The sequence below is a fragment of the Lontra canadensis genome, unplaced genomic scaffold, assembly GCF_010015895.1.
Source record: "Lontra canadensis isolate GAN:19392208 unplaced genomic scaffold, GSC_riverotter_1.0 scaffold85, whole genome shotgun sequence".
NCBI classification, from domain to species: Eukaryota; Metazoa; Chordata; class Mammalia; order Carnivora; family Mustelidae; genus Lontra; species Lontra canadensis.
Window position 1 is genome coordinate 7,804,141 of NW_022631079.1, and position 26,728 is coordinate 7,830,868.

Genomic DNA, 26,728 nt, shown 5'->3' on the forward strand with positions numbered 1-26,728 from the left:
ATGTCAGCCTGTATGAAGACAGTATTCAAGAGAGGGGACACAAGAAATAAACAGGCAAGCAAATCAGATTGTTCTAGATAGTCATAAATGCCATGGAGAAAATACAAGCTTGGTCTGTTTGATGGATAGAAAGATGATCTGTTGTGACCAGAGTGGAGTGAAGGTCAAGATCAGTCCTATCTGAGGTGATCTCCATTTTGTCAAGACTTTTCATTCAGGTGTCTGCTTAAATGTCGCCTCCTCAGAGGGTCCTTCTCCAACCATTCAAACTAATGATGCCTTTTCTTGGTCCCCCCTAACATATGGCTTTGTAGTAGTGTCATTATAGTACTTACCACATTACTTGATGCTTTTCTGGTTTTCAATTTGTTTACTGCTTGTCTCTTCTTGGTGGAATGTAGGTTCCATGTTCACTACTATATGCCTAGCCTGGCATAAAGTACACATGGAATGAATCAAAGTATTAATACTGGAGGTTAAAAGGGGTAGGGTGAAGGAGGGAGGATAGCCTTTAAAAAACAAGTTACCCAGGGTGCCTGGGTGCCTCAGTGGGTTAAGCCTCTGCCTTCACTTGGGTCATAATCTCAGGGTCCTGGGATAGAGCCCCGAATAGGGCTCTGTGCTCGGGGGGGATCCTGCTTCCCCTTCTCTCTCTGCCTGCCTCTCTGCCTACTTGTGATCTCTCTCTGTCAAATAAATAAATAAAATCTTAAAAAAAAAACACAAAGAAAACAACTTATTCATTCAAATCACTCTTAGAAACTGTGGGGTGGAAGAGAGTCCTTGCCTCAAACAGTGATTGAATTGAGGAACAGAATTCATCACTCTACTGTAATGACATCCCTCATCAGATGAAAGAGCATATGGTGAAAATACCATCTCTGAAAACCATGTTTATCCTTGCATCAAGAAATATTTATCAGCTACAGCTGAAGTTGTGGATTTAATGAATGTAAAGTAGTGAAAGCCATGAAAAGGATTCTTAGGCAACTGATATTTTAAATTCGAATAACAACTGAGAAAGTAAGTTTGCTCTGGTCCTCAATTGAATAATCAAACCAGGAGATAGGCATATAATCACAAAAACCAAGAAGGAGATAATCGAAACACAATCAGGAATATATCTAAAAATTCTTCTAAAATGGAGGAAAAGATGTAATTCAAGATCATGGTATTTTTAAAAATAAACCCATATTTTATATATATTTTATATTATATATATTTAAATAAACCCATATTTTATATATATTACATATATAAAATGCCTATACAAACACATAAATATAAGTATATATAAAATGAGTCTCTGACTTGTTTTCTTTCCTACTTTCAAAATAAAATTCAACATGGCACCGTATACCATTGGAGCTGACATAGAAAGGCATAAAATATTTCAAAATGGAGCAAGCAAGATTAGCTAAGCCTAGTTGTTTTAAACAGGGTGGAAAGACCATGAAGGAGGAGACATTTATGAACATCCTCAATGGAGGAACCATGAACTTTTTTTTTTTTTTTTTTGACAGAGATCACAAGCAGGTGGTGGCGGCGGGAGAGGGCAGGCGGGGTGGGGGAGCAGGCTCCCTGCTGAGCAGATGCGGGACTCAATCCCAGGACCCTGAGATCATGACCTGAGCCGAAGGCAGAGGCTTAACCCACTGAGCCACCCAGGTGCCCAGGAACCACGAACTTTTTGCCAGCTGCAAGCCCTCAGCCTCGACTTAATTCCCTCATCATCATGACACCTGAATCTTTCAAATTCTTCACTTTGAAAGGAGGCAACTTGATTTGACAAATTTCAACCCTTCATTTATCTATTATTCCAATCAAGCCCAATTAACATACTTTCAATTCCTATTTTGCATAGAGGACCTAAAAGATAACAGCACTCATGACCTTTCAACTTTACATCTCTCTCTCCTCCTTGTCTTCCGCAGAGCACGTTCAAGTTCCTACCGAATCTGTCTCCCGAATTGCAATTCTCATTGCCCAAATAAATGCCTGTTTGCTCGACTTCTCAGTGAATTATTTCTTGGTTGACAAAGAGTTGAACCAAACACCTGTAGCACTTTTCTTTTTGTTTTTGTTTTTATAAAGCTTTAAAATATATATTCAGGGGGCGCCTGGGTGGCTAAGTGGGCTAAAGCCTCTGCCTTCGGCTCAGGTCATGATCCCAGGGTCCTAGGATCAAGCCCCACATTGAGCTCTCTGCTGAGCAGGGAGCCTGCTTCCCTTCCTCTCTCTCTGCCTGCCTCTCTGCCTACTTGTGATCTCTGTCTGTCAAATAAATAAATAAAATCCTTAAAAAAATATTTTTTTTCAGGATTTTTAAGTGAAAAAGCAAATTTGTAGATAAAATGGTACTGCTTTTTCATTTCTTACTACTCTTTAACTTCTCCCTAAGCCGATTGCTCTTATACAAGTAAAATTCCCTCAATACATAAGGACAAAACAATCTGAGAGACGTGTTTGTGTGGGTAAAGTAGATACCACCAGAATTTTTAAAAATCCTGTTATCCTCTTAAGGCAATTAACACCACATGAAAAAGGAGATTATTAACTATCTGTAGGAATAACTGAAGAGATTTTTTAGGTTGTTCTGAATGTTGCTGAAGTAAAACAAGAACAAAAGACTGTTAAAAGCAGAGAATATGCATTGAGTATAGAAGCAGAGAGCCCCCAAATCTGTAACTGTTTCCAACAAGCTGCAGGGAAGAGGGTTATTGAAAGACTAAGAGCTTGGCACCGAAAAGTTCCATCTTCTGAGAGAAATGAATGCATCCAGAACAGGTATAGGATATCCAACACTCCTGCGCCCTGGGTAGCTTCTTGGAGAGAAGCCCCCATCTGTAGCACATACCACGCTGCTTTGGAAATAGACGGTGGTATACCCATATGGGACACTCTTCAGCAACATTAATCTTGAATGATGCCAAGACGCAGCGGTTGTCTGGGGCTTGGAGTGGAAATGGGTATCACAGCAAAGGGGCAAGAGGGAACTTTCAGGGGCCATGGAAACTGTGTCTGTGTCTTGACAGGGGAGATAGTTACATCTTCATTTGTTAAAACTCGTAGAACTGTTGAACTGAGGTGGTTAGTTCGATTGGTAAGTTGTATCTCAACAGGGTTAACTTTAAAAGAAAAAAAAAAAAATTCAGTATGCGCTCTCCAGGAATGCAAAGTAGTGACAAGCAAGCGCGCACTGCGCGAGCTCATCTCCTGATATCCTCCGCCTTTCCCCAGTTTATTAAGAAGGTAACAAACTCAGAGAGATGAAGTAATTCCGTGGAGCTCACACAGCACAGGGACGCCAGCGCCGGGATTTGAGCCCAGCCAACGTGACTTCGCAGCTCACATTTTTAACCCCGGGCGAATCTGGTGGTGCACAGTAAAGGCAGGATAACTGTATGTTTAATAAATGCTACCAGTTACAGATCCTTAATGCTCACAAAACGCTCGCCCTGAGACTGAACCCTTCAGGAGCAAACCGCACAGTGCGGCCGGGTAACCCGCAGCTGGGGAGCCCAACGCGCCTCAAAACCGCAGCCTGAGCCTGAGCCTGTACGGCGAAGGGGTGGGGCTTCGACGTAGAGAGGTGGAGTCATCTTATCGCCTTTCTGGTAAGCTTGTACCTCTTCTCTTGCCGTAGTGCCTGAAACCGGAAGCTCTTCCTGAGCGTGCTCTGGATTTCCGGGCGAGAGCCGGCCGCTTGGGTACCATGTGCGGGCTGCTGTGAAGACCGGTTACTCTGTACGCGCCTCCCGCAGTGAAGTTCCCGGTGAGCAAGAGCTGTAGGGCAGTAGACGATATACCAGCGGAGGGGGAGGTGACCGCGGGTTTTCGAGTGTCGCAGAATCAAGGCTGAACAAGCGGTAGCGCGGCCCCAAGAGCTTTAACTGCGGTGTCTGCACCTTGGAGTCCGAGAGTCACGGGGCAGGCGGTGTGTGTCCGGGACAGCGCTGAATGCGAGGAAAGTTGCTTGTATGTGAGCCATTAGGGGCTTGTAGTTAAGCCACTCTGTAGTTTTTCCTGGAGACTTCTCACGGTGGCTTTGTTTCCTAGTCTGTGATTTTAGGAATCCGCCGGCGTGAGAGATGACGTCCCTCGCTCAGCAACTCCAGCGACTCGCCCTCCCTCAGAGTGACCGCAGTCTGTTATCGAGAGATGAAGTTGCTTCTTTGTTGTTTGACCCCAAGGAAGCGGCCACCGTCGACAGGGACACCGCCTTCGCGATCGGTGAGTTACCCGTTAACTAAGAAAAGCTCTGAAGTATTTGTTTTGTAGATGTTGGTGTATCGTTTTTTCTTCTGACTCTCCCTCTTTCTTAGCAGTTTCTAACTTGTTCAGGGGTAGAGAGTAACAAATAACTATGTGCTAGATGCTTGAAATGTATGTAGGTAGCGGCTACCTCAATTTCACAGGTTGAAGAAACAAAGAGGTTGGCTAATGGGTAAAGCGAACAACCGCTGAAAAAAGTCTGGAGGCAGTGACTGGGTTCCAGGAGGAATCTTCTAATCCCTGGGAGGACTGGCGTAGTTACTGAGAGGTGTTTGCTTGTTTTTAAAGGAGTCGCTTCTGCCCTGCAGAACTTTCCTGTTTTTAGTGAGGGAGATAGGATTTATTTTTTTATGTTGAAAATTAGAAATCTATGTTTGGGACTGTATTACAATTATATCTGCTAAAAGAATACAGAGATTTTGGGGGTAAGTTAGATTGTAAAGGGAGCTAAGATGAGTTTGCTTGCAGATAATTGTTAAATTAGCTGGCCTTTTTCCTAGGATGCACTGGCCTGGAAGAGCTACTGGGGATCGACCCTTCCTTTGAGCAGTTTGAGGCACCGTTGTTCAGCCAGCTAGCAAAAACATTGGAGCGCAGCGTTCAGACCAAAGCAGTGAACAAGCAGTTGGATGAAAACATTTCATTATTCCTTATTCACTTGTCTCCTTACTTCCTACTGAAGCCAGCACAGAAGTGTCTGGAGTGGTTGATTCACAGGTAACAAATAAAATTACAGAAATAATTATGAGCTAACAGCTTTGATCTTAAAAAAAAAAAAAGCATTGAGAGCACTTAAACAATTTAAAGCTGAGAAATTAGGCATATTGAGAGATTAACACCATATCTGTTGGGTAAGATAAGCATGTACCTGTTAAACTCACTTCTTTTGATAGAACTAGAACTCCTAGAGATTTTGAGAGGCCAACTTCAGGGGCACCTGTGTGGCTCAGTCGTTGATTATCTGCCTTCAGCTGGGGTCATGATCCCCGGATCCTGAGATTGAACCCCACATTAGGCTCCCTGCTCCACGGGGAGCCTGCTTCTCCCTCTCCCTTTGCTTGCTGCTCCACCTGTTTGTGCTCTTTCTTGCTAATAAAAAAAAAAGAAAAGAAAAGAAAATAGGCCAACTTCATTTCTTCTAAGGAACTCAAGTTACTTTGCCGTTACAAATTATTACTGCATATTTGGAGCAAAGGTGTTCTTAACTACTTTGTTGCTGATATAACAAAACCAATGTTGGAGAAGAGGAAACTAGTATCCTCTAAAATACTGTAACTTAAGAAAAACAATAATGGATAATGTGTATTGAACATTTTTGTACGAGGTGCTATGGTAAGCACTTCGCATGCATTCAGTGCTTAGAGCATTCCTATGGAAAGAGAGTTGTACTGTCCCCCTTTTACAATATACAGAATTGAGGTGTAGTTAAGTTACCTATGTCACGTAACTAGTAAGCTGAGACACAAAATTGGTTCCAGGGTTTAATCTTTTATCCTCTCTGGAATTGTCTTGGTAAGTATACTCAGTTTATATTCCCACTTAGTGTCCCTCACATCACGGCTCAGACAGTTTTGTTTATTCTGCCATGTGTTATATGTTTTGTTTGTGTATTTGTTTATTTAATTCTATTTATTTGACAGAGACAGCAAGAGAGGGAACACAAGTAGGGGGAAGCAGGCTTCCCGTTGAGCGGGGAATCAGGGCTTGATCCCAGAAACCTGGGATCACAACCTGAGCCAAAGGCAGACGCTTAACAACTGAGCCACCCAGGTGCCCCGTGTAATATGTTTTAAAAGTAGAAAGACCTGCTGTGTCATTAATTGGAGACATGGGGATAAAGTGATTTCCCTTCTGGAAGCAGTTGAGTCATTGGGAAAACAAGTTTAACTTGGGTCTTCTGATTATCAGAACATTAGAGTCATCAGATGAAAAACAAGTCTGTAATATTTCTCTTTTTCTTCTAGCATTTAATCTCCCCTCTCCAATAGATCATTAGTGTAAAGAATACTTGTATTTGTGTAACTTATTTACTAAGCAAACATTAAGTTTGATACAAGATGAGTAGCCGCCTTGGTTATTGTTTTAAAATAAAGGTGTATGCAAAGATTGGGGCGTGTTGTGCTACCTGAGGTAGAGAGAAGCTTCATAGAGAAAGTAGTATCTTGGCTAGTAAGTTTAGAGTTTAGATAGACACAAGGGATCACTTCACTGGGAGAATTAGGAAAAGCATTCTGAAAAAGGAGATATTTGAGCTAGGTCTATCAAGGCTAGAAAGGATTTAATGTATCTGATGTAATTAATGAATCACATTATGGTAGAGGAACCAGTACAAAGTTCTGTGAAGTTCAGGGACAAATTATGTATGGTTGTAATTTAATAGGTTTTTCTTTTTTTTAATTCAAGGAAAGTAATGTGATTTTCATCAATCTTCTGGTTTTAGAATTCTGATAATTAGGGAAGCTGAGGAAGCTGTGGAAGGTGAACTTGTTAGAGCATGGAAAGGAGCCAAGCTTTACTGTCTGTTGACCAGTTGATTTTCTGTTGGTTTAACCACCGTGATCACACGGTTTTATTAATTTAATAATAGGTTTAAAAAAAACTGAAAGTGAATGGCATGTAAATTTTGGTATTGAATATTAAAAATACTACTGCATAAGAGTTGACCAAATCCTGCAAAATAGAGAATTATCATTTAATGCCCTTTTATCTTATAGTTATGTGCTAGTTTTCACTGATATTTATTCTTAGTAGTTTTAATTCATTGATAAACAATTTGGACATGTAAGGAAATACATGCTTGTAGGTTTTGCGTCAGTTTGAATTGTTTGCTTCTCTCCCCCCAGGTTCCATATCCATCTTTATAATCAGGATAGCCTCATTGCTTGTGTTCTACCATACCATGAGACAAGAATATTTGTACGGGTTATACAGCTCCTAAAAATTAATAATCCAAAACACAAATGGTTTTGGTTGTCACCAGTTAAGGTATGATTATTGAATGACACATGTTTTACTGAATATTGAGTGTGGCAATTCAGGCTAGGAGGAGGACAAATGGGGACAAAAGTAGACTAACAAACTGTAGGACCATGGAAAAAGTTAACCTTATGCATAATGTGAGGTCAGTGATCAGAAATACAGTTTGAGTTTGAATGTAAAGCACTTGAACTAAAGGGTGTTCAAGAAGAGAAAGCCAAGCATGATAAAGCTTATCACATTACTTCCTCTGCTAATAACATGAAGACCATTTTTGCCCTTACTCTACACACAGACAGTGATGCTCTCTAGACACAGTTGTTTCAGGTATGCAAACCCCATTCACTATTAAAGTTCATTTTAGATTCTCCTTTCTTTGATTTATTCAATATTCATTAAGCATCCAGTATATGCCATGCATGATGCTAATAAGCGGTGGGAATAGCAGTATAAGTTTTTTGTGTTTGTCGTCTATTTCTGTTACTAGTGTTATTGTAAAGCGGAGAGAGCCTGTCACATTGGCTGAAAAAAACGAATCTAACTAGGGGAGGTATTAAGAATCTGGAGAATACAGGGGCGCCTGGGTGGCTTAGTGGGTTAAAGCCTCTGCCTTCTTTGGCTCAGGTCGTGATCCCAGAGTCCTGGGATCGAGCCCTGCGTTGGGTTCTCTGCTCAGCGGGGAGCCTGCTTCTACCTCTCTCTCTGCCTGCCTCTCTGTCTACTTGTGATGTCTGTCAAATAAATAAAGAAAATCTTTAAAAAAAATAAAAAAGTCTGGAGAATACAGACTTAGGTAAATACATAATCAAAATACAAAACATAAGTGGGCAGTATTCACTGAGTGTCTGCACCCTTGCTGCTCACCTCCTGGATTTCTAAACTTTGTGCAGTTTTATATGTTAATCTCCTATCTACCACAAGCTGTATGGAGAGACTGTATATTTTGTATTTATGAACTGAACCAGTAGGAAGTTGTTACTATGGTAGATACTTTAAAAAACAATAATTGTTGATGGATGTCCTTAATGATAGTTGGTTCTTTCTGTCTATAACAGCAACACGGAGTGCCCTTAGCTAGGGGAACTTTGATTACCCACTGCTACAAAGATCTTGGATTCATGGATTTCATTTGTAGTCTGGTGACAAAATCTGTGAAGGTAAGTAGTATCTTGTTTCATGACTATATAGTTCCATTAAAAGATTGCTTGCTTGGAATGGGGAAAGCCTGCTAAGGCATTTCCTAATTACTGTACTTTGAAGAAGTTCCTTTTAAGTAAAAGAGCATGAGCAGTTCAATCAGTTTTGCATCACTAAAAGTGTTTTCCTACAAAAATTATTCTGTTTCCTGCCAAATTCTCTTTATAGTGACTGTTTAAATAAAGAGATGGTCTAAAAATGTCAGGATTGTTCATTCTTGTCATATTTAATTGAACTGTTGCATTTGTGTATTTAATGTTGTATGTGGTAAAAATAAACATGTCAGCCTGAAGTAGTTGAGGAGAGCTGTAAATATTCTTAAACTTTTATCTAGTTGGGCTTCCACTTTTATATGTACTTTGTGTTTTTTTTTTGTTCTAGGTGTTTGCTGAGTATCCTGGGAGTTCAGCTCAGTTGAGGGTGCTCTTAACTTTTTATGCTTCTACCATAGTGTCTGCTCTAGTGACTGCTGAGGACAAATTGGATAATATAGTTGCCAAGCTGTTTCCATACATCCAAAAGGTTGGCCTTGCTCATAAGTAAAGTAGATAATTTTGTACTTGAAGGAATTTCCTGGCTTTTAAAAGTTTCACTTGACGATAAATATTTTAAAATTGGCCGTTGGTAAGATTTAATTTTTTGGTTAAAAAAAATAATAATAACTTGTCTTAAAAACGTAACCAAGGTGGGATCTTAATAAGGGTTCCTTAAGAATTAATGTTGGCTCTTTGGCCCTGCCGCTGTCTTCCAGATCTGGTTTTTTAGCAGTCATGTTAATTCACTGGAAAAGGAATGGATTTAAAAATCTCATCAAGGCATAGGCTCTTTTATTCTTTTTGCAATGACTGACTTACACTTATCAGTGTTTCTTCTTCTCAAGTGCCTTGTTGCCTATCACCCTTCCGGATCCCTCATGGATTTACTGCTTTCACTTCCTACTGGTGTCCCAAAATTATTATCTTTAATCAGACACTGTTTTGTTTCTGAAGTCTCCTTTATAGTGGTGGGTGTTTGCCTGTATAAGAGCCTATTGGCTGGCCCCTGTTATCATAAATAGTGGATGTTTGAGTTGGGAGACCTTCTGAGATCCCTCCCTTCATCCAGGAGACTTACCTCTATGTGCTCAGGAAAGGAGGTTGACTTCTGAGGTGTGGTTGACTCTCAGCTTGTGTTAGGTAGTATTAATCTATTATGGCATTTTCAATTTGTCAAGGTAAAGTGACATTTTAAGTAGAATTCAGTGCTATAGTTTATAATTTTTCCTTATATCTTAAAAAATATTTAGGGATTGAAATCATCTTTACCAGATTACAGAGCTGCCACGTATATGATAATATGTCAGATTTCTGTGAAAGTGACAATGGAAGATACCTTCGTTAATTCGTTGGCCTCACAGATCATCAAAACACTGACCAAAATTCCCTCTTTGATCAAGGATGGATTAGGTTGCTTGATAGTGCTCATGCAGAGACAGAAGCCAGAGAGCCTTGGAAAGAAGTATGTACAATTGAATTGAAAAATGATAGTAATTAAAGGAGAAAGAAGTTATTTTGAATAATTCTTTCAAAGATAAATTTTATACTGGGTTTTCTTTAAGTTGCCGTATATTTGACTTCTGAAGTTAACATGTACTTATTTCTCAAAGGCCATTTCCTCACTTGTGCAATGTTCCTGATCTCATTACAATACTTTATGGGATTTCTGAAATCTATGACATCAGTCCTCTTCTGCGTTACATGCTTCCCCATCTGGTTGTCTCCATTGTTAATCATGTTACAGGTATGTGGTTTTACATTTTGTGTTGAGAAACTTAATGTCTAAGATCAGATTCTCTTAAAATAGGAATCACATTCCTGTTATCTCTAAGATATTTAAAGGTTCTTATTACTTGTTCTGTGTCATTTATTGTTCTGTGTAATTTATTCTTACGTGAAAAACATTTGAGGTGGGGAGTTAGGTTGGTTGAAGGGAGATCCTTCCTTATTCATTGAAGGATATACTCAGAATTCTGTTTTGTTTTTTACCTATCTGTACGTGAAGACAACTATGGAATTATTTTAAAATGATTAATGTATGTTGCCAAGTAAAACTTCCCTTTCTCATTTAGATAATTAATGAACTTCAGTGACTCATTTATAAATACTCAGTTGCCAAAAAAGTTTTTCTCCTTTGAGTCTTTGACCATAGACCAAGAAAATCTCATACATAAAAATCCAGATTTTAAAAAAATCTTTAATTAAAAGTGATTATTTCCATTATTTGCTTTTTTATCCTTCAATAAATACAGAAAGACAAGAAGAAATGCTTGGTCCTATTACCGCTTAGGCTAAGAAAGACATACTAAGGAAGACATCTCTAAATTATGTCAGTCTGTTGAAAATTAAGTTTGCTTACCCAGATCTTGGTTTACATATGTTTTTCAGAAACATGACTAAATGTTTAAAAGTACATTTTTCCTATTTTGGTGGCGATGAGTAATGTCCCAATCTTTGAAGGCAGGGCCAGCATACATCTGTGGTCAGTCTGGAATATTAGATGACAGCTCTTGGTTCAGTAAGGTGTATCGAGGTGATGATTGAGCTTGTTTTCAGAGCTAGTTTATTAAGACCTAGGCTTGGGTCCCTACTTCAGCCCCTTCTAATATGACCTGGAATGACTGTTTTTTGGACTTCTGTTTTAGTAAGATAGGCATGAAAAACTTGTTAAAAATAAAGAGAATTTCAGGTAAAGCGTAAGTGAGGGTAATGTATACAAAAATGTAAAAATATATAAATGGCTAAATAGGTAAAATACACTTTTATAAACAGGTAAAAAGCTGGTTTCAGATGAATATGATTTAGTTATTCCTATAGGAGGGTTTTCTACTGTAAATTTAATAATGTTAAGTGCAAAAAACTTTTCCCAATCAATTTTAATTTATGTTGTATACTAAAGGAGAAGAAACTGAAGGGATGGATGGTCAAATCTACAGGAGACATTTAGAAGCTATACTTACAAATATATCACTGAAGAACAACTTAGACCATTTGTTGGCTAGGTAAGAAGGTATTATTTCTGACATGCTTTTGATTGTATTTTGTGGTTTTGTATACTTTTTAGAATTTTCCAGTATGTCTTTATGATGTGCTTCTAGATTTGTCAGTATCATTTCACTAATTAGAAGTACTTAGTGCAATAATTGTGGCACTAGAAGGAAAAAATAATTTCTCTCTAGTGCTTATGTGTGATCGTGGAAATTTAATCGTTAAGCTAAATTTGGGTTATAGCTACATGTAGCTAGTGGCTGTTTAGAGTTTCCTATTAATGATCAAAATGCCTGAAGCAATACCTCACAGTTGGCATTTAGTAAATATCAATTAGAAACTTAATACTGAGGGTTGGTGTGAAGTGAGGGTTATTTCTTATTTTTCTGTAAAGATAGTTGTTTCCCATTTTCTTTTTTTACTTAAAGGTCAACTTGATATAAATGCAAAGAATGTAGGGACTGCATTCAGACATGGGCTTGAATCCTGCCTCTCTCATTTCCAGGAGAGTAGAGTAATAAGTTCTGAAGGTCAGACTGCCTGGATCTGGTTTTGCTGTTGTGTAACATTGGCCTGCCTGCTGGTGTGTGTCATTCGTGCCCCTTGCTCACAGAGTTGTCTTGTGAATTTCATGATAGTATACGTGGGAAGTACTGTGGAGAGTGTGGGCCCCTGGATCAAACTAGAGTTGAAAACACACAGTAGGACTCACTAAGTGTTGGCTGTGGTGTTTCTCCTTCTTCGATCTCAGGCAAATTACAAGAATCTTAGCCCTGGTTTTTGTCTAAAGAATGACTTCTACCTTGTGGAAGTATGGCAGATGATATTTCTAAGGCATCTAGAACATAATGAGTACTCAGTAAATAGCTCTCATGTCTGCTTGTACTTGTTTTGCAGCCTTCTTTTTGAAGAGTATATTTCATATAGTTCACAGGAAGAAATCGATCCCGATAAAGTATCTTTGCTTAATGAACAGTTTCTTCCACTTATCAGACTTCTAGAAAGCAAGTAAGTTGTGTGTTTGTGCTGTTCTCTAATGTGTGCCTCTTGATTTATAAAAAGATTCACAGGTCACATTGAAATAAAGTAAATGAATTCTAAAGAGGCTGTCCTTTTTGTTCCCCCTTGAGGAAGACAGGTGAGGGATTTAGGTATATTTGAAATTTGACTTTCATATAGGGAATAGGGGCTATGTGGAGACTATAGAGAGTATAATTGTTTTTTACGGAGAGTCTCTGTTGCAATAGTCATAGTTACAGACTTGATTAACATCACCAGGTTTTACGTATACTGTTTTACGTATACGTTTGTTAAAATTATAAGTCTCAGTCTCAGTAATTTCTGAAGTTTTATTTATGTTTTTTTATATGTGTAAGGTGCATGTGGTCAGTGACTTTACCAAGAATAATTAACTCATTAATTTCTTCCCAGATATCCCAGAACATTAGATGTTGTACTAGAGGAACGCCTAAAAGAAATTACAGATCTAAAAAAACAAGAACTTTTTCATCAGTTTATCTCTCTTTCCACAAGTGGAGGAAAGTATCAGGTAGGTTTTTCTTCAGAGAAATTACTACAATTATGGGTATATTTGTGTGGTTCTTTGAAGAGCTCTAGAAGGAAGTTTGCTACTTCATACCTTTCTTTGGAAAATTTTATGGACAGGTGAGATTTAATACAATTTATCTAGTTCCCTGAAGTAAGGCCGTGAGGCAGGGGTTGAATCATTGGAAAAGGCACAGTAATTTAAATAACTGAAGTGATATGTATTTCGGAAGAGTATTGTTTGGAAATGTTACAGATGATCATCAGCAATCCTTAGAAGGTGGCTTCACGTAGTTTCCAGCATGTTCTTATTTTTGTCCCATATCTGTACTTTCCAGTGCAGTACCCACTAGCTGTATATGGCTATTTAAGTCATTTATTCAGAAAAAGGGAGGTAGATTTTAATTTCATGAGCATGTTAGAACTTAGAAATTTCCTGGTGAGTAACCCTAAATCTTTCTACTAGAAGTTAGGCAGTTCTTAAAATTAGCCTTGAAAATAAATATGAAGAAAAACTTGATTGTTTTGGTTTTTCTTTTCTAATAATTAGACTTTCATCTTTAATGGCATTTCATTCCCAAATCTTAGTGAAGTAAGTTGTCGTAAATCTGTCACTGTTGTATCATTTAGATAAATTGCTTTCTGTCTTCAGTGACCAATTTTTTAAATTTCTATTTTCATTTAGGTGCTACTACAATGATATATTTTAGGTACTTCTCAGTCTGGAGTCAGATCTACATAAAGAAAGCAAAGTTACTTCATAGAATTGCTTCACTAAATAAACCTACCCATAGACATGAGGGTACTCAAAGTCACAACATTAACAATGTATATTTTGTTCATCTGTTGTAACTCATACCCTATTCTAGAGACAAAGATTTTACTTTATTTCATGGTGTCTGAAGTTAGATGGTTGTTATCAAATATGTTGGGCATTTTGGGATGGTTTTCTCTAGTTTTTATTCTTGATCAGATGCTGTTCAGATTTAATGGTGAAATAATTTGGTGATTGTGATGAATCCTATAGTTTCTAGCAGATTCTGATACTTCCCTGATGCTCAGTCTGAATCATCCACTTGCTCCTGTGAGACTTCTGGCCATTAATCATCTGAAAAATATGAAAACATCAGAGGTTTGTATCAGATAGCTTCATTTGTGGTATTTTTATCCTTAAGGTGAACAGTGTCATTCTAGAATAAGAAATTGAAGTTACCAACTATAATTAATATTGTGTAATTACAGATACAAGATGAATAAAGCAGAGGAGAGTGTACAGGACAAAGATTTAGGACCATACATACCAGCAGGCGGCACTTTTAACTTGTGTATGCTCTACTAACAACTGTCTTCACATGTTTCCACGTTGCAGATTATTATTTAGCTTAGTGTTTTTCAGACTAGAATTTCTAGATTATTTACAGAGGCTCACAAATTATCTGAGAATGTTTTAGTTTTGAAATTTGACTTTGATAGTCTCAAGTTCAACATGAGTATATTTGGGAACATGGGAATGAGAGCTTTTGGGACACCGTTCATGATCTCAGTACCTGCAGTTGTATTTGTGTTTCACATTTTGGTGGCTGCGAGAAGTAAGTACAAAGGCTGACTTAATTTGTAAATAATATCTTTATACCAAAATGGTATTTTAGAAGACTTTGTAATGATTCAAATGAAGCATTATTTTTCAGAATTGAGCCATTCAAACAATACCTTCACGATTTTTGCTTTGTTTGCTTACTGTTGATACTATGTTCTTAAAATTTTTCTCCCACTTTTAAATGGACTCATTTTTACATAGCCATCAAATCATGGGTTTGAAGAGCTAATTGGTAGAGATATTTTACTGTTGTTACTATAATTGAAATGGGAGTGTTCATTGCTGTGATATCTGAAATCCTCTTGTATATGTACTATTATTAGCATATTTGGAAAATTTCTGGAATAAAAAAAGTGGTCCCAGAGTTGTTTCCCCATGGCATGTAGTACTACAAACATGCTGAACTCAAACTTGTGTCATGGTTGGTAGATCCAGATTCATGTCACAAGTAGAATTGAATTTCAGCTAATCATAATTACCCTAATAAATACATTTCAGTTTGAGTTTTATTGGTTTTATAGGGCTTTTAAATATTGGACTTCAAATTTTTTTTTATTTTTGATATTTTTATATTTTTGAGTTAATTTTAAAATGATCTGTAAATAAAAGTATTAGGATCTGTGAGAATGTTTCTTTAAAAATGATTGTAGTATTCAGATTTATAATCTGTTGATTTTGATTCATTTCTGATCTGGCATAAGGTTACGTTTCACAAACTGCTGATAAGTATGTGCTATTGATTTTTTTTTTTTTTTTTTAATTAAACTACTGAATTCTGGTCTTTTGTTTTGATGGGAAGATTCCAGTGTCTAGAATGAAAAAGGGATTCCTGGAAGCTCCTGATACTCCTAAAGCTGTTCTCAGCCTTCTTTTACTCTTAATCCCTACCTCCCCTATCCTTTTCTGGATCTGGTTAGATTTTCAGTAAAAGGCACTGTATACATCTGCCTTTTAGGTTCAATATTGTCATTACAGTTACTGTCTTTCTCTGCATGCTTTGATTTCACTTTCCCTTCTCCATCAGTGACAGAACATAGATCCTATTATAGAATTTCAGATTGGGATATTTGGCTACTTGTTAGCTCTAGAGAAAATTTTGGTGACATTTGGTACATGAGATTTGAGCTTCAGTTTTGTGAGTTCTAGGGATTTGGGTTTTATCTCCCAACAGAGAGCCCTGTTACTTTTTTATAGCATTATAAAAAATGCCACCTACAGGTAGGGATCTATTTAGGTTGGCTTGTAGTCTTACTTTTCCATTACTTTGAATGATTATATGCTTTATTTTCTTTTGTTAAGAAAAATAGGATCTCTTTTGACAGACTGGCAACTGGCTTCTCAGCAGATGTCCTCATCCTTGTAAAAATCTTGATAATGATAGCTAACTTTTAACAGTACTTACATTGTGTAAGGCCTTGTTCTATGCACTGACAGGTATTATTTCATTTTGTGGCAGTCCTTTGAGATAGGTGCTATTATTAGCTGTCTTTGATAGATAAGAACAGTGAGACCTGGAAAGGTTAAGTAACTTGCTACAGGTCACACAGTTGGTAAGTGGTCGAGCTAGGATTTAAACCAGACGTTCTGGTTCTTAGGCTATGCACTCTCAATATCCGGGCTCTTGTTTAGCAAGATGAACGTCTTAATGCAAAAATTATGTTTGGATTATACATATTCTATGGTATTTTCAGTAGAAACTGGGAAAAGTTTGTACCAAATAATTACTCATCTAAAAAAGACCCTTTAGAGATTATCAAGTTCAGTGCAAGTATGCTTAGAGTGTTTGAGTTTGTGTCTAGGGTAGAGCCTGTATTTCTTGATGGATAATGAGTGCAGTGCTTTTCATAAAACTAAGCTTTCTTTTTAGTGTAAACTCTTGGGGAGGTTTTAGCAATAACCAAATTTATATATTTTTTCTCTTGCTTAGGAGAGTGTTGATGAGTCTTTCATAAAAGAAGCTGTTTTAACCCGATTAGGTGATGATAGCATAGATGTTGTTTTGTCAGCTATAAATGCATTTAAGGTGAGTGAATTTGTTTGTTGAAATACACAATTTGTAAATATTTTTTCATTCCCAGGTGATTCTCTGCTCTAGGCAGGAACATATTTGGAAATTATTCCTTCATTGGGAATTTGTTCTGAGAGCATAGACTTAAGCCTGATTAAGGAAAGCTCATGGGAAAAACTAGACTGCAGAGTTTTATGTATATGGAAGTTCTTCAAGAGGGAAACGTGCTTTGTGAATTTTTATCAGTAGTAAATACCTTGGGATCATGGAAGATTGTCTCATAAATGCCACTTTTGAGAAACTGTTCTCATAAAGCTTTGAAATTATATGAGGACTGTTGGGAGATAAATTCTTTATAATTCATTATTTTTTTAAAGTTCCTTTAACAAGTACCATGTGTATCTGAAGCAAGTGAAAATTTACTTATGTATGTTTCTTCCCCTTTAGATTTTCAAACAATATTTTAGTTCAGAAGTGACGGTTTCAAATCTTCTCAGCCTCTTTCGAAGAGCAGAACTTTCAAAAAATAGGGAATGGTATGTATTCATTTCTCCTCATACTGTTTTGAATTGACAGAATTCTACGTCCGTTTCAGTTCTATTTTCTTTCTTTACATTTTTGCATCTTATAATTTAGTTACATGGCCCTTTGGTCATGGTAGTGGAATGGATCATAATGTAACTTGTGCATCATAAAAAGAATGAGGGTTTGTGGGGGTTCTGTATGTTTGAAATTTTTCTTAATAAATTTTCTTAATAAAAATTTTCCTAATAAAATGGAAAGATTACATAATGGTGACATAAACGGTGAAATCTGAGAAGTAGGGTAGGAAGTAGTTTAATTTTCTGCTTTATAGAATTCTATTTGATTGTTTTTATAAGGATAGTATATTACTTTATAATTAAAAGTAAACATATTAAAATAAGCTCAGAGGCACATGGTCACCTGTAGTGTTTGATATACTCTAGTTACTTCATTTTTTGCATCTAAGCTTTTTGCACTGAAAAAATGACCTAAGCTCCTGGGGGGAGGAGAGCATGTCTTACAGATTTTTGTATCTGTCGTATTTAGTTCTTAGCACACAGTATGTGTTTATATATTTTTTTAACTTATGAGTGAATCCTTCATTTCTAATGGAGTTAAGATATGTTGTGAGATACATATTTTATGTTATAGTCAACCTAGTGATTTCTCCAAAAAAAAAAAAAGCAGTTTACAATTACTGTCCCAAATAGCTCCCTGTTAGCATGGATTTTGAGTGATTGTCTAGGGTCTCTCCGAATAATGTATTTGGTGAGGAGATCAAGATAGTGTCAGTTGAGCGGGAACAATGTAATCATTTTTTTTTTTTTGCTGAGTTTAAGTTTCTAATGGGTCCCTCAACCAAATGTGTTTGTGTTTCAGGTACAAGGTACTTGAGGTAGCAGCAGACATATTAATTAAGGAAAAGATACTGAGTGAAAACGATCAGTTGTCAAATGAAGTGATGGTGCATCTGCTGCCATTTATGATTATTGTCAATGATGATATGGAATCTGCTGATACGAAAATCGCCATATATTTATCGAAATCCGGAATTTGCTCTCTGCACCCTGTATTAAGAGGCTGGAAAGAAGGTAAGAAATTTGGTTGCCTTTGTGGGGGGGGGGGACCAACAACACTTTTTAAATACTTTAAAAAGAGGGGCATCTGAGTGGCTCAGTGGGTTAAGCCTCTGCCTTCGGCTCAGGTCATGATCTCAGGGTCCTGGGATCGAATTCCAAAGGGGGCTTTCTGCTCAGCAGGGAGCCAACTTTCCCCTCTCTCTCTGCCTGCTGCTCTGCCTCCTTGTGATTTCTGTCTCTGTCAAATAAATAAAATCTTTAAAAAATAAATAAATACTTTAAAAAGAAAAGTACAATTAAAAGTTGGCTCTAATCATTATTTGAAATCATGTTTGCTGTGGTCTATGTCAGCAAGATTTTTAAAGATTTTTGCCAAGGTCAGAAACCTACGGTTGACTCTTGAACAGCGTAGGGTTGAATGGCATGTGGATTCACTTAAATGCAGGTATATTTTGATAAATACAATACTCTAAATACATTTTCTTCTCTTATTATTTAAATACTACTTTTTTTTTCTCTAGATTACAGTATTGTAAGAATACAGTATAGCATGAATACAGTATAGCATACTTATAACATTAAAGGTGTGTTAACTGTTTGTTATTTGAAGGCTTCTGGTCTGTAGTAGGCTATTAGTAGTTAAGTTTTTGAAGATATATGCAGATTTTCTCTTGTGTTAGGGAGGGGCATTGGCAACCCCATTCCCCACGTTTTTCAGTAGTCAACGACAATGAAAATGAAGCTGACCTAGAGATAGATTCAGAATTGGATAAAAGGAAAAATACAGAGCAAACCTTCATAGGAAAATTGAAACTTTTGCCTAAATTTCTTACTCTACAGAATTCATGAGGCGAGTATTGGTGATACAAGGGTCCTCTGTGTTCATTTTTTTTTTTTTTTTAACAGCTCTTGAAAATGTGATTAAAAGCACAGAGTCAGGAAAACTAATTGGTGTAACAAATCAGAAGATGATTGCATTATTGGCTGACAATATAAGTTCAGGGGATCCTTCTTCAATGTTAAAAATGGTACGTATGCTGTCAAAGACCACCCCTGGACTTCCTAAAATTTATTAGAATCTCAGTGTTTGGTGTACTAGATTTTTTAAAATAACTTTTACATTTTTTACTACTTTGTTATGCTTTAAACATGTTTGGTTTTACATAGTATGTTCCGCAGAGTGTTTGAAATCTTCTACATTTTATATAATTTTTTGTGGTTTTACATTGGACTGTAAGAATAGTGTGTACTTTTTTGCTTTCTTGTTTCCTGTCATTTAAAATACAAAGTCATATGTTTTATTTAAATAACAATCTCTAAAAGGATTTTTTTTCTCTTTTGCTTTAGTAAATCTTTGTCAAGGTTTTAGGAGTATAATTTTAAAGCATTTATCCAGTTGCCAGATGCAATTATGTTCATTATAATTCTGAGATTATTTAATTTTATTATTACTTTAGAAACCAGTGAAGAGCTACCAGTAATGGAGTATGTTTATTTTTCAAGGTGGAAGACTTAATAAGCTTTGGGGAAAAGGAGTGCTTTAGCCTGAAGCAAAAAGTGACTTTTCACGTGATCATGGCTGTGCTTGTTTCTTGCTGTTCATCTTTAAAAGAAACTCACTTCCCCTTTGCGATCAGAGTCTTCGGTTTATTGCAGAAAAAAATAAAGAAGCTTGAGAGTGTGATTACTGCGGTGGTAAGGAGTGCAAAGTTTTTGGAACATTGAGTAAAGTGGCAGCCCGGCTTACGAATCACAGCAGCACTGAAAATTGGGGGCTGAAATGCTAAATCTTTGGATACGAGGGGTGAATGTGAAGCAGCCTTGGGTAGCAATAGGTAGAGAGTTAGAGAATTTAATTGAATTATAGAATTTCAGGGTTGTGATGTTCTGTATCTGATAGTTGACTCTTCCCTGTATTATCTTTATTAATTACCTGAGTTATACTTAACTACACTTTGTGATGAAGAATTCACTAGGCATGTTACTGCTTGAACACAATATTTACTTCATTCTGTTATTTACTAAGAATTGATTTTTTTTTTTTAAAGATTTTATTTATTTATTTGACAGAGATCACAAGTAGGCAGACAGGAGGCAGAGAGAGAGGGCGAAGCAGGCTCCCTGCTGAGCAAAGAGCCCGACATGGGGCTCGATCCCAGGACCCTGAGATCATGACCTGAGCTGAAGGCTGAGGCTTAACCCACTGAGCCACCCAGGCGCCCCACGAATTGATTCTTTTTAAAATAATTTGAGAGAGAGAATACACTTGAGAGGGGTGTGAAGGGAGAGGGAGAGGGAAAGAATCTCAAGCGGATTCCCCAAAGAGCACAGAGCCCTATGTGCCATGGTCATACAATCCTGAAGTCATGACCTGAGTCGAAACCAAGAGTCAGACGTTTAACTGAGCCACCCAGGTGCCCCAGGAGTTGATCTTTTGTATTATTTTAATATTACATCAGATTTGGATCTCACCAGCTTACTATCATCTTTGACAGTATTGGCTAAAGAGCATGTTTCAGTTGTTTGTATTTTTACCTAGTATCACATCTTGAGGTAATAAGATGATTTCTTTTAATATTTTTAATAGTATTTTGTTTTTGTCTTCCAACAATCAGAGGGCTCCTCATTTTAGGGTTCACTGAAACGAATCACATCTTTCTTGCATTTACATATACCCTGAGGATTTTACAAGTTCTAGCCATAGTCATTGTTACCTAAAATTATGTAAACTTGAAAAGCATGAATTTTTCAGAGCTCCTGGGTGGCTCATTCAGTCAAGCATCTGGCTCTTGGTTTTGTCTCAGGTCACGATCTCAGGTCATGGGATCGAGCCCCTCCTCGGCTTCTATTCTCAGTGCGGGGTCTGCTTAGATTCTGTCAACCTCCCTCTTGTTCACGTGTGCTCTTTCTCTCTCACTCTCAAATACATAAATAAAAATCTTAGAAAAAAATATAGAAGAGTGGTGGATTTTTATATTTTAAAAAGTAGCCCAGATAAGCCCTTCTTAATTTCTTTCTTTTGTAGAATATAATAACCTGAATGGTATTTGCCCTTGGTATTAAAAGTATGGACAAATGGGTTGTTTTTTATATGTGCAGATAACATGCTGTTTTATATTCAGTACCCTTTATAGGAGTCCTGAGTCTCTTTCTGGCTGCAGCAGCACACTGAGCCAATAAAATCCCTCACTAGAGACATTTTCTCAAGTCTGGCTTTGGGTTATTTTCCTTCTAAGTTACTACTTTGCACTCTTCTGTACAGGGTCTTATCATTTTTCTTCATGTTTTCTCCTGCTGCTTTTTAGTATCTGCTGTATAATTTTTAAACACCCTCACATTTTGCTACTTGTGTAACCTATTTGCACCCCATTAGAAGTATGTGACATGAGAAAGCTCCTTTTAAGGGTCTCCTGGAAATCCAACTCCTTTCTTTATAGAAATGTGCCATTTAATAAACACAATTTATATGGATAACATTTGTTTTTAGATATGTGTTTCAAGGAAATATAGATAAAATGAAGCTGTGGATAACTTAATCTTTCTGTTGTAAATAGTGGTAGTTAAACCTTACAAATTTGGTTAAAGCTATTAATCCTGTCCTCAAATGAGACGAAATTTTGGATATTACCCAATCATATATCATTGCAGTTCCCCTGTGTATAACCCATGTTCAGAACTCCTTCATATTTATGTTGTTTCCTTTACTATTTCAGGAAATCCCCTCCGAATGGCATTTTGAGCTGATGATGGACAGAGAGATACCAGTGGAACTGTGGGCCCATTACATAAAGCAGCTCAATTTGGCCCAGCGTGTTGCTGTGGAGGACTCTGTTTTACTCATATTTGCACTGAAAAATTTTATTCATGCACTGAAGGGTCCTAAATCTTTTCCTAAAGGTAGGACAAAGTGTGACTTTTGAATGTGATACTCAAGAAAACAATTATTTTCTCCACAACTATTGTTTGTTTTGAGTGAAAAGTTCCCAGCATGTGTTCACGTAAGTTTATTCATCGTTTCTCTCTCTCTTCATGTCCATGTAGATGATATATGGTGGAATCCCGAGCAGCTGAAAGAAGACAACAGAGCCTATCTGTGCTTGCTTATTGGGCTCTTTGAGATGATACTCGGTGGTACTGATGCCACTCATTTTAGGGTTCTGATGAAACTTTTCATAAAGGTACTAGGCTCATCTTTTTCAGGCATACTTTTCCCTTTCAGAAGATATAGCAGAGCATTTATGACAGTTTTTTAATGAAAATGAAAGTAGATTTTTGAACAGTGCAGAGTATGGGGTAATATACACGGGCCCTGTGAGGTAGTGGTATCATCATGACACCAGTCAGTAGGCCAGAGACTAACATTGCTGCATGCCTAGTACTAGTAGTGTGTTAGGCCTGTCATGTATTTACTAATCACAGTTCATTACCAGTGAGAAACTGCTGTTCAATGGGGTAAGTTAGCTTGTGCAACTCAGTTAAGAAATTTCATGGACCTCCGTGTTGCTAGGTCCAGCAGTTAAGTCTCTGTTCTTGTCTTACCCCTTTCAGCAGCATTTGGCACCACTGGTGACACTTATTCCATCTTGGAATTCTTTCTTAACAAGGCTTCCCCCTCATCACGAGTCTTGGTTTTCTGCTTATTTTCACATGTTGTTACTGTTGTCCAGTGTGTACAGAGTCAAAGTTATAGCAAGTCCTTTAGATTCATTTACATACTTCTCATTGGTTAAAATAAGTATGGAAAATTTTAAGTCATGGAACAGGGCAAATCATTGCAACAAAGTGTTTTCTGTAATTGTACACTAGTGAAAAGAGGATTTGGAATTAACTAAATGTGAGTAAAAATTAAACTTCACTGTCGTTTATTTAATTTAGGTGCATCTAGAAGATATTTTTCAGTTATTCAAGTTCTTCTCTGTTTTATGGACATACGGGTCTAGCCTTTCAAATCCACTTAACTGCAGCGTGAAAGCAGCACTGCAGACTCAAGCTCTTTATATAGGTTGTGAGATGCTCTCTGCTCAGAAGGCACAGGATAAACATCAGCTGGCATCTGTATCTTCTCCAGGTATCATGAGTAGCGTGTTATGTTCTGTCATGACCAACTTTAATGCTTTCTCTATATGTAGTTTATGTGGGTTATAGTTGGGAGAATTTCTTTTTAACTTTTTTTTCTGAAGAGTACTCACAGTGTGTGCACTCTCTCTGCTGTCTACGTATATTATAAGTTAGGTGTATACATATAAATTCTTATATATAAACTGTATATACGTATATATAAATTTTTTTTTTTAGATTTTACTTATTTGAGAGGGCATGCACACCAGCAGGTGGGGAGGAGCAGGGGAAAGGGAGCCCAACATGGGGATTGATCCTAGGACCCCGAGATCATGACCTGAGCTGAAGGCAGACACTTAACTGAGGCACCCAGGAGCCCCTATATAAACTACTTTTAATTAACAAAATGGGTTGTTAATATCCAGCTATTCATGTTCTGCGTTTCATCAGTAAAGGGTTACATGGAGAAGCCACGCCATTTAATACAGTTCTGTATTCATCTGACTACTTAGAAAATGGGTCTCCAATCAGACAACCTTTCTGAATTTGTCTCTTTAATCATGTGTAACTTATTTTCAGGTTGGGCACTCACTAATAAAACACCCCAAGTTTAAATTTATTAAGTTTATTTTTTGATAAAATGAAATTTGCAAATTTCATGAAGTTGATGAACGTGATACTGGAAAATAGGTACTTTAAAGCTACTGACCAAAAAAAATTTAAAAAAGCTACTGACAAATGAGAGGATCTGGCAGAATTAGACCCTGTAGCAATTAAAGATGAGAGAATTGATAAGGATGATGCATATGATTGATACTTCAAACTGGAATGATTTTAATGTCAAAGGAATAAGAGTGGCCCTTGGGAAATTTGAGGGTATTCTAGATTTTTTTTTTTTTTTAATTCTAAAATTGCTTTTTTTTTTTTTTTTTTTTTTAAAGATCTATTTATTTATTTGACAGAGAGGGAACACAAGCTGGGGGAGTGGGAGAGGGAGAAGCAGACTTCCCACAGAGCAGGGAGCCCAATGTGGGGCTTGATCCCAGAACCCCAGGATCACGACCCGAGCGGAAGGCAGACGTTTAACGACTGAGCCACTCAGGCACACCCTAAAATTGCTTTTTATAAATGTTCTGTGAAAGTAAAGTGAATGATCATATGTTTTTCCCAAAATCATTTCTGTTTATCTTTCGTTAGCTCTGTGAAAGAGCACATAATTACAATTGTAACCAAAATTTTGTTAAATACAAGGTAATGTACATACATAGATTTCAAGTTTTACTTAATAAAATCCCATGAATATAATTTCTTTACCACTCACTGTAAAATTGCCTTCCCTTTTTTTAGGTAGACTTACTTTAAGAAGGTTTTTTTCCTAGTTTTTTTTTTCTGCCTTGGATGAGAAGACCATCCTGTACATTTTTTAAACTCTAATTCTTTAATAAAGTATTAAGTATTGTATTACAAGTATTCTATAGTAGTACTTTATATAAGAATTTATTTTAAAATGTCTGCAAATTATTCCATTGTATGGAAGTAGCATGATTTATTAAAATGGATATTTTTGTTAAATTTGGGAGTTTTCATAAAGGTATGTGTATTTTATTTAGAGGTCATAACTATTTGGATTTCCTAATTAAGTATGAAATGTCTGTTATCTTTTGGTATCAAAGGCAGTAGTTTCTGAGGAATGATATCTCCAGGAACCAAAGACTTAACTTTTGCTGCAAGATAGGCTCCCTGTCTACCTCTGACTTGTCATCTGTCACTTTCCTTCTTCCTAAAGTACTTTTGCATTTATGCTGCTAGAAATGTCCCAGTACTCCACTGAAAACAGGAGAGATGCACCTTGTTCTACTGGGAAGCTCAAGGAGTGCACACTAGAGTCCCAGGGGGCCTAAAGTGGAAGGTCATTTAGCCCTTGGACCTGTCCTCCATGCTCTCCTCTTTCAGTACACAGTGAGCTTCTATGCATACCTTGTCTGTGAGGAGTCCAGGAAGTGTTGGCTGATAATTCTTTTAATCTGTTTACAAAAAACGTTATGCCTTTCAAAAGAAAAAGGTATTGGCATATTAATATAGTATGCCGTTATTTGAATTAAGTCTTTGTCAGTGGCTTGGGAATCTAACCACCATTTATTGCTTTCTGTCCAGATACTTACTCAGTTCAAAATTTGCTTACATACAGCAAATTTTGTTAGATGAATAAATATTTAACCTCATTTGTAAAAAGATGTAGACTGCCTTTGGTTTTTTAATACCTGATAAATGTAGTACATTCATTTATATATTTAAAACCAAAGCTCAGTATTTTTTTTCAACTTTTGTGTAAAATAACTTTTAAATCTAAGTAAAATGATTTGGGAGAATGAAGTCACAGAGATTTTAAATGGAAGAACATTCCTAAAAGCTGATTGTTTAAGGTAGTTTTTGCTTACCTTGAGTTCCAGTATGTTACTGGAACATGGTAACTGTAGTACTTTGTTCTTTGAATTCGTTTTTGAATGATACAGGGAATTTTAGCAAGTAGTATCTTGACCTGATGCTGCCCCTTGCATGAATTCAGCTTTCGAGCTGTTTGTTTCTGACTTTATGAGTTAACATTACAGAGACCAGGAAAGGTTTCCAGCTTTCAGTTTACCTTCTCAGGTTCAAAAGTTTGTTGAGCTGTTTCTTAGCATTCCAGAAATGGAATATATGGAATGGATCATTACTACCAAAATAAAAGTTGGCACAACTCGCCTCAGTAGATAGCACAGAATAAAGCTTAAATAACTAATTACCATAAAAGGATTTTAGGTATCGTTTTCTCCCGAAGACATTTTTTCAAAAAACCTCAATTCACTTGAGCTTACAGATACTCTACCAGATTTTTGAAGCAGGTTTTTCAGTGCTGTTGAACTGAGCAGGTCATAGAATGAAGAAAAGCTTCCAGATGCTTTGTCTAAAACAAGTGTAACATTGAAAGTTGACAGTTCTTCCAAACAAAAAAAATAGGCATGTTTCTTTGAATAATTGGATTTCTAAAGTATTTGCAAATTGAGTCCAGTATATTTTTAAAAAGCACGTATTTACCCAAATAGAGTTAATTCCAATAATACAAAATTGGTTCAAAATAATGAACTCTTAGTATAATTAGCCATATCAATTTGAAAGGAGAAAACCCATATCATTTTCCCAAAAAACTGAAAAGGCATTAGATAAAAATCAGTAATTCTAATTAAGTGGCAGCAAAATAAGAGTGAGTAATAAAAATACTTCTCAGATCAAAAGCTAGCATTCTTAATTGCAGAGTTAAAAGCATTCCTTCTAAATTCATTACATTACCGGGCTTGGTTCTAGAAGTAGTAGTTGGCAGCAGTAGCTATTTCAGATACTGACGGAATGTATGAATAAAAAAGCTCTAGAATTTTTAGGTGGGTTATTAAATGGGACATCTGGCTAG

The 26,728-nt window shown here is 36.8% G+C and overlaps 1 protein-coding gene and 1 long non-coding RNA gene across 3 annotated transcripts in view; one reads left to right on the plus strand and one right to left on the minus strand.

Moving 5' to 3' along the window:
- Window positions 1-3,655: 3,655 nt before the first annotated feature.
- HEATR1 (HEAT repeat containing 1) overlaps window positions 3,656-26,728 on the plus strand; it is a 47,656-nt gene continuing 24,583 nt past the window's right edge. Inside the window, exons 1-20 of one of the 2 annotated variants that reach the window (XM_032883105.1) lie at window positions 3,656-3,775; window positions 4,060-4,233; window positions 4,776-4,992; window positions 7,119-7,260; window positions 8,307-8,408; window positions 8,830-8,970; window positions 9,734-9,945; window positions 10,094-10,227; window positions 11,383-11,485; window positions 12,369-12,479; window positions 12,903-13,020; window positions 14,044-14,148; window positions 16,541-16,636; window positions 17,069-17,157; window positions 18,026-18,237; window positions 19,132-19,253; window positions 19,729-19,920; window positions 21,939-22,122; window positions 22,267-22,403; window positions 23,101-23,293. In XM_032883105.1, coding sequence (XP_032738996.1) covers window positions 4,092-4,233; window positions 4,776-4,992; window positions 7,119-7,260; window positions 8,307-8,408; window positions 8,830-8,970; window positions 9,734-9,945; window positions 10,094-10,227; window positions 11,383-11,485; window positions 12,369-12,479; window positions 12,903-13,020; window positions 14,044-14,148; window positions 16,541-16,636; window positions 17,069-17,157; window positions 18,026-18,237; window positions 19,132-19,253; window positions 19,729-19,920; window positions 21,939-22,122; window positions 22,267-22,403; window positions 23,101-23,293 — 2,752 coding nt within the window. In that variant the 5' untranslated portion in view covers window positions 3,656-3,775; window positions 4,060-4,091. The remainder of the gene's footprint in view (window positions 3,776-4,059; window positions 4,234-4,775; window positions 4,993-7,118; window positions 7,261-8,306; window positions 8,409-8,829; window positions 8,971-9,733; window positions 9,946-10,093; window positions 10,228-11,382; window positions 11,486-12,368; window positions 12,480-12,902; window positions 13,021-14,043; window positions 14,149-16,540; window positions 16,637-17,068; window positions 17,158-18,025; window positions 18,238-19,131; window positions 19,254-19,728; window positions 19,921-21,938; window positions 22,123-22,266; window positions 22,404-23,100; window positions 23,294-26,728) is intronic. The other variant, XM_032883106.1, reaches the window with a different exon arrangement.
- LOC116882588 lies at window positions 13,532-26,643 on the minus strand. The gene is made up of 3 exons (XR_004385668.1): window positions 26,606-26,643; window positions 26,150-26,227; window positions 13,532-14,124 (listed from the first exon to the last, which is right to left on the minus strand). It is a non-coding gene; the product is annotated as an uncharacterized LOC116882588 (long non-coding RNA).